The following is an 8,488-nucleotide window of genomic DNA, read 5'->3' as shown; positions in this document are numbered from 1 at the left end:
TTTACTGAAATAACCTAATGTTTTATATATCAAAAGTGCTATCCTTTATTGAAAAAAATATTTTTCTTAAGAACTCCAGTTTTTTTTTAACTACATTTAAAAATTACAACAATTAAGATATAATCAAACCCTTGCATACAGTCCTAGTGAAAGTTGTGAGGAAAGTAGTTTTATTTAAAATTGTGTTCTGTTATAAATAAATAATTATTGCACATACCATAGTTATTTTCCTAATTGTCCGAATCTTGAATATTCAAAGTGTAAAATTCTTTTTATGGATTTTGTTTGTGGTGCCATTAAATAGATGGCGCCACATTTCATAAGCCTCAATCACTATTTCTGACTGATATTTTGTTGTATTTGAGCACAACAATTGACAGCATTGTATTTATTATTTCGGTCGCATACATAAATAGATGGGTATATAGACGGCCACACCATTGCTCCATTATAGTAAGATTTTTCTTATAAGTAATGGTTAAAAATATTTAACATATCATACATGTACTTACTATATTCATGTAAACAGTTATAGCTGAATCTAAAATGCATAAATGGAACAAAACGGTTATTTGTATTATTTTTATTTAGCACAGGACAACAGTACAAGCTGATTCTAGTATTGAAAATTTAAAAACTGTGATTTGTAAAAAATATTTTACATATATAAATCTTAATCACTTATAGATGCAGGCACTTGGCATAAATACCAATTATGGAAATAATAACCTGTAAACTTTGAGCAAGGCACACCTATGTGCTATCTTATCAATAACATCTTGGTGCAGTTCAGGGTACAGGTTTCACTTTTACATTCATGTTAAATAATACTGCTGAAGCTGAAACACAACCTTACAGACTTCTTTGAAATAAAATGGATATCTGTATACAAAATGCCATTAGTCACACTACACAGCACTACCAATGTACACTTCTGTATTATAATTAAACTTGTTTCACCTACAAGACTATCAAACGTACTCATTTTTATAAAAACAATGTTAAACTAGCGAAATCACAGTGATTTAAATGGTCAAATATAAAGAATGATTCAAATAAACACAACAATTTGACTTGAAATTTCAAACAAAAAATGTATGTTTGACGAAACTTTGCATCTTCCAACAAAGATATTCGAGTTATATAGGTTATAAGAATTGATATGCGAGGAACATACACGTTTAAAAATCTAAGTACGTTTAAGTAATCTGTAGTAATTCCACTCTCTTTTTAAGGTTATAAAACATAACAATCCCAATAATGCTAATTAACAACATTAATGAACAAGTAATACTGGCTACAAATTAATGCAAGCTAAATCTAACTATTAACGAGAATAAATAACACTTGTTTTTGTCTTTCACTAGAATCATAAGTATAGTCTACAAACGATACACACATACAAGAGAAAATTATGAAGTAACAAACACCAAACTATGGATCGCATGATCTCACTGTAGCCTCGAAAACCTGCCACAATTATCAGTTTTTAGTCATATTCTTGCAGAAGTAAAATGTTGAATTAGTCCCTTATTCTTTATGTGCATGCTATATATATAACTGTGTCTTTATTAATGTAAATGTTATATTAGAATCCTAGACAATTGTTGTCCTAAACATATAATGCACTACAGCACAAGGTTAATACAGTAGTGTATCATGAAATCCAAATCAGCTGAACTAACTAACATCTCAAACTTACACAAAGAAATTATCGCTATGGTAACTACTGTAAGAACCATGGGGACCATTTGTGCATATTAATGCAACACAAATTACAATTTTTCAAGTAGTTGAAAGCAACTACACAAATTTCTGAGACAGTAAACTCACTAAATTATTCCTCTCTTTATTAACCCACATAAATTTATTACACGGATAGAAATTCACGAATTTGGTGCTCTCTAGTGTCTGTATGTGATGCTTATCAAAGTAAAAATCAGTGACAGATGTAAAACAGTATCTTTATGATATTATACATAATTTTTCATACAGATAAAATGTAAGTCAGGTATGTAACTGTTCAAGTTTCTGTTTTAGATATTCCTAAAAGTCTGCACAAAAGCTATCTGTGCTAGCAGTCCTTAATTTTAAACTAATACATTTAATGGAAAGTAGCTAGTCAACACCAACTCTCAAATTACTCTGATTAAATAATGGGAACGAACTGTCACTCTTACGATACACCCATGGCCCCAAAATGCTGAGCACAACTATTATTTTTCTTTTTATGGCAACAGGATAGAAATCAGGGGCTCTTAGACGTACAGTCTGGCAAACTAATCAGTAAACTTTCCTCCAAGACAGAAAATTTTGTGAAATACTTATGGCATCATTAACATAAAAATTATCTCTAAAATCCAAATTTTGACTAATCTTGTCAATATTTCCTGCATTTTAATACCTATGATGCAGTTGTTTTTTTCGATGTTGTGAGAGATCATCCACAAACAAACAAAATTATCAGCAAACCATTTTTAACAGCAAAAACTGCGTATCATGTTCTCACGTTTAATTTAAATACAAAACTTTTTTCTTTAAAAGCATTTTACACTCTTCTAGAACTATCACATAATATTTTGATAATTTTAAGTGAGAATTAATTTGTTAAAATCATAAATAATATTCAAAGTTAAACTGGTACCAGTTTAACGTTGAATATCATTTATGATTTTAACTTTATACACAAATGCCAAAATACTATAATTATGATTCACTTGTTATTACTATGTGCATATAAAACCCAGGTATATCATATCCTCAAGTCCTTATGTATAGACTTGCTCAACTATATTTCATACTATTACTATTCTGTTCATTTTATGATTCAGTGTTTCTAGTCACAAAAAGTATTCAGAATTAAATGACTTTCTTTCCCATACGCTGGATGTGAATAAACCGTGGCTAATGAAAAAATTATGTTTAATAAGTTACTATCGATCAACTGCTGATAGAATACTTTGTTAAGTGTTTCATAATATGAAGAATACAACACAATTGTGAAACGGCAACTCCGTGGGACATTTTTTTTTAAACATTATGGTATTATTAAGTTAGAATGGATTGGCCTCTTCCATCCCACATAAAGTCCTAACCTAGCACTTTGAAACTTCTATCTTTTTAGTTCTCTTATAAACATTGTGCACGAACACTTCCAAACATGTTTGGACCACCACACCTACAATTTACCGAATTAGTAAAGAAAGAAATAGATCGTACTTAACTCTCTATGTATGGGCTTGGTCAAAGTATAACAAGACTATAACTCTGAATTTACTAAGTGAATTTTTCGTGAAAATTAGCAAGCTTTAAGCAAACAGTGCAAGTCTTTTGTACCCAAAAACAGATATTTTTACTAAAGATTTGTCTGTGACTTTACTGAGTCAGTCCAAGTACAAGATGATTTTTTCATGATAAATATAAAAAATACTTTTTTCCCCCCATCATACAGTTTTCAAATTTTATTTGCATAACCTCTAGAACTCCTGAATGAATATCAGAAGTTTTTCTTTGGGAAATACATCTTAACTTCTATTTTCTTTACCCTAACACTAACTGTAACAAAATCAGCAACATAGGATAAACGAAAAGTTGATAAACCAAAAGTAAATCTAAATTACCCTTCTTTCTTTGCAGAATGACTACACATTGTAACATACAATAACACTATATTTATTCTTACAAGCAAAGCTGTGTTCGTTTAGATTTATTGCTTTATGGATATACCTAAAAGTCGGACCCTTTCAGAGTATGGTAAAAGCCATTCATCACAGTAGGACAGTTTTGTGTATGCATATGTCGAACTACATAATGATGCCTCATGATATTCACATGCTCTCATGTGAATAATATCTCTAATTGTTTTTTTCATTTATGTTTTCTTATCTAATTTTTAAATTTTATTTACTTTATAACAATAAATAACAAATATTCATGAAAAAAGAAGAAATTTAATACTTAAATCTGCATTCTTGTCTTTTTTCATATTTTGTACTCATAAGAACTAAGCCCCTGATGTATACTAACCCTATTTTTTAGTATCAATAGTGTTGTCTCAAGTTTTTTAAATTAAAATGTGTAATTTAAAATACAAAATTTGTCACATACAAAAAACAGAATGTCTTAAAACTATTAAAATTTAACTGGTTTTCAAAGCCTAAGCTATAAATGGGTCAAAATATTTCCAATAACTGGTCAAACAAGGAAACTGGGGCCAAATTTTTCAAAATCTGTCACCTGAACAAATTTAGACTCATAGAATTTCACTAAATTAAAATCTAGTTGTATTGATTGTAAATAATCCAATAGCTAATGAAACACAAGACATGATAGGAAGGGCATGGTATGCAAATTTCACTTTCTTGTATAGATATCTCACTAAAGCAAAAAGTTTAAAGGCTACAAATTAATACTTTATCTTAGGAATATCTATTGTATAAGTTTGTAATTCGTGATAAACTTAGAAGATAATACAGGGGAAGAAAAAAAATCTAAAACAGGGAATTTGGAGGAAACAAGTGCCACAGGAAATACAGAAGATTGATAAATGTGTAAATATTTCCTTAGGAAATTAACAAATTAAAACTCTTATATTTTAAAATTTGAATTATAAACTACAATTTGATACAAAGTTTATTGATATATATTTATAATAAAGTTGTTTAATTAACTCTGTAAAATGCACAATTGTCAGTGAAAAGGACCAAGCCTGTATACAGAAGTAACAAGAGCTATAATGATGAATAATGTCTGGGTTGCCTGCTTCCTAACCGTAATTATCATACAATGTTTCGTGGTATTCTAATACAGTAGGCCTTTAAGAATAAAATCCTGTTTCTTTCAGAGTACCTTCACAATTTTCTGTTGTACAATATTTTTACAGTGCTTTTTAGGACTAACTAGTTATGAAATAAGTAATCTTAATCTGAAGTGCACACAAACCTGTCTTCAGTTGGTAGTCCTTTGCTAGTATTATGTTGTAAACATGTTTGGTACATTCAAGCCAAAACCAAATACTGTTATTAGTAAGGACAACTGATTACCACCACTTTATTATTCTACTTTATAAAACATAGGCTTCTTCTAAAGAAACTAGATTACCCCCATATTTTATTCCTGTTAAAGAGAGAAAAATATTTTTCAAACCGTGTGAATTTAATAAAAAGTATCTAAAAATCATCAGTTACTACAACATACTACAATTGCTTTCAGAAAAATTTAAGTTTGTGTAAACTGCTCAGTGCATGAACATGACTAAATCTTTGGATGAAAATAGATTTTTCTAGTGAGCATGGAACTTATACAAGGCACTTGTTTCATCCTGTCCATTCCTGGATCATTGGGTACACAAGACTCGAAGTCATACGCTACCTTCCGACACACTATTGTCATTAGACTCTGTAAATCCATGGCCTTGGCATGAGCTTCCAACACCTTACACAATGCCTGCACAAACCAGGACCCATTGTTGGTGTTTCTCCACGAATAAAACCCAGGCACAGTTGAATAACATATAAGGAAGTCAGCATGGGTTGGTATCTTGAAAAATTTTGATCCAGCATCAGGTTCATCTTTTCCCGTAGCTAAAGTAACTCCTCTATCCAACTTATCTCCTTGACAAGCTTGTATAAAAAATATTTTTGGTTTGCCTGCTAAGGATGTACACAAATCACCAGTAAATGGTGTAAATACCATTTCATTGGGAAACTTCCCATCTCGGCCATACAATGCACCTTGTTCTCCATGTGTCAAAATACAGCAGACAAAGCAATCTCGATTTGAATGGTCTTCCTTACTAACCTTTTCCAATTCATTAAGCATTGCTTTTACGGGTAAATTACAGTGCATGACAACTTCAAAATCTAATTCTCTAAAACAACGATAGAGTTGTTCACCATCTTGATTGGTCCCTCTCCTTTCGTTCAGACGAGTATGGGGATCAAAATCTTTGTTATTAAATATCAGACACTTTCCTCTCATTTTGTGTTTCATGTTGTACTCTTCACTGTCAGGATGAATCGACAAGTAGGCTGCTGCTGTTGAGGTCTTACTAAAAAATGGTATACCTAGAGCATCACCTACATCTTCTCCACTGTCACCATGGCAGTTCATTGATTGGTCGTCATTAGACATCTTATGTGGACCTGCAGGAACAAAAGAGATTGTTCATTTACAATCCTAACACATAAATGAAATTGAAAATGAAAGTTAAGCTTCATATACAACAATATACATTGATAAATGGTTACAATTAGATTTCTAAATTTAACGAACTAAATAATTTGCATTAAAAATGATATGTGTATGCATATCTGAAAGGGGAAAACATCTTACAATTTATGAAATGAAACTACTGTGTAATTAATGAAGTCCTTATTTTTTACAATAAATATAACAATATATTTTTGTTTTCTCTAATGCACTACATCCTCTTACATAACAATTAGTGAAGCGTGTCCTTGCAAGCCCACGTGTACATCAACTCAAACAACAGATTTTAAGTTTCAATACTTATTGGAAGACATCTGTAATACTTTTCTTTAAGTTAAAATATTTGCTTCATACTTATTGAAAACTTAATTTTTTTTAAATCTAATTACAATTTTTTTTTTACAGAATAACAAACACCACACACCTTATGTGCATATCAAAGCTAACCAAGCCTGTAAAAAATTGTCCAATATGAGGTTATGTTCAAGATAACCAACTTTCATGTTATGTATGTTGTAGAAATAGAAGATCTGTCTGAGTAGTAGTAGTAATGAAATTAAATTCTACTTTAAAAATGTTGACCCACTGCACAGAAGCAAAACAGAACTGAGACCTATCATAAACCAGATGAACAGCTTCAAATTTAAGAATAAAACAAGGCAACAGTAAGATATATATAAGACTAACATTTCATAGTTAAATAATTATTACAGATCAGTTTCCTGATTTGAAAGAAGGTCTTCTCAAATAAATAACTGCAAAATCCTCACAAATATACAATTCTGAATCAACCATCACATCATCACCCATAGGTCCATACAATATCAATTTCATACCAATGGGGCACATATTTAGAGCACAGAGGTACACATGTCTTACTACGTTGAAATATTTTTACTGAATTCATTGGCCAAAGTTCTAATTAATTTTCTTTCCTCACAAAGACAAATGAAAAACATATGTTTTAATCTGAAACTCAAAGTTTTACTACTGTTTAGTGTTCATGGCTAGTGTCAAAGTAGATAATTGATGTACGTGTAAGATGAATTTGAAGATAAACCAGTATTTTAAAAGAGGGAAAACTAAAATCATCTTACTTTAAATAAGTTTAATTACTTACTAGGTTAACTCTTTACTATAAAAATTCATATGGTGAAGTTTACATTACAATTGAAAAGTTTAACATTCTTTGTTTCATGCTATATAATGAAAAAAGGGGAAGAGGAATAATACATTTTATTTCCTCACGAATAAAATTGTCGAACACTCAGTTTTCGTGTTTCGGTTTTTATGCTTTACGAAAGAAGCTCGGTGCAATTATAAACACACCATATGTGTATTACGTTACTCATCGCTTGGAGTGTTACAGTTAGTGCTCATTTGCTAGCAAATGGTATATTCAAAATAAGAGTTCTAACTACAATAACATTTACACGACTGTTTGTTGCTCCTCCGTAAATTTAAAACGTAAAAGTATCTACTTATTTAATGAAAAATTGTCCCTACCTTTACTTTAATAAACGTTCTTGCCAGAAATGCTAATAACGGAAATACAGTACAATCCACAAGGCGTAAATCAATTAATAATTCTTCCAATCACAAAACTTATTTCAATACGTTAACGGTGAAGCCTTCTTTTGTTTACACACCCGAAACGCCAAATACGATGGCGTCATCGTGTAACACAAAGTATACAAGAAGTATAGTTATCAATTTCACATTTTTATATAAATGTTTTAATCAAGTTTAATTTATTTATACCAAACCCTAATAATTATTCTTAGATGTACTCAGTAAAATTTATAGTTTTACAATATGTCTTCAATTTAATGTGATTAATATTTAAAGATATTATACGTTACTTTAAATATAATACGAATGAACAGCGCCACCTGAAACAAATTTGATCATTTATAGTTATACATCATAAATTAGGAGACATCTTGAATGGGCAAGGAAGAAAACTTTATTATAGATTACAATGTTCCGACAAGATTCTGTCATCATCTGGTACAAGTAGTTTACAGAGGCACATGAATATATATACAGTATGGAACGAGGAGATTACGTGAACGGTATCTTTGTACCCCGGGGTGTTGGTTTACGGTGGGGCTATTTTGTTCAATTAAGATAGCTTCATTTATTTTGCAGTTGTTGGTGCTTAGTTCTTTGTTTAAAATTACAGTATTTTGTATAAATATACTGTGGTTTTTGGATGTTTTTTTAGTTGCAATGGTGGTAAACATGGGAAAGTTTTTATTGTGTTCGGTGAATCTGG

At 30.5% G+C, this 8,488-nt stretch overlaps 1 protein-coding gene across 1 annotated transcript; it reads right to left on the bottom strand.

The window, feature by feature from the left end:
- Positions 1–567: 567 nt before the first annotated feature.
- LOC106464605 (caspase-like) lies at positions 568–7,920 on the bottom strand. Its single transcript, XM_013924762.2, has 2 exons — positions 7,717–7,920; positions 568–6,143 (listed from the first exon to the last, which is right to left on the bottom strand). Exon 2 carries the CDS (start codon positions 6,130–6,132, stop codon positions 5,254–5,256), a length of 879 nt encoding a protein of 292 aa, XP_013780216.1. The 5' UTR covers positions 6,133–6,143; positions 7,717–7,920; the 3' UTR covers positions 568–5,253.
- Between the last annotated feature and the right edge of the window lie 568 nt (positions 7,921–8,488).

Source organism: Limulus polyphemus, unplaced genomic scaffold (assembly GCF_000517525.1).
Source record: "Limulus polyphemus unplaced genomic scaffold, Limulus_polyphemus-2.1.2 Scaffold1700, whole genome shotgun sequence".
NCBI classification, from domain to species: Eukaryota; Metazoa; Arthropoda; class Merostomata; order Xiphosura; family Limulidae; genus Limulus; species Limulus polyphemus.
The sequence above is the reverse complement of the archived record's forward strand: the minus strand, read 5'-3'. Positions and strand labels throughout refer to the sequence as shown.

Excerpts from the sequence above, each read along its gene's own strand:
- LOC106464605 (XM_013924762.2), bottom strand. The coding sequence starts at position 6,132 with ATGTCTAATGACGACCAATCAATGAACTGCCATGGTGACAGTGGAGAA.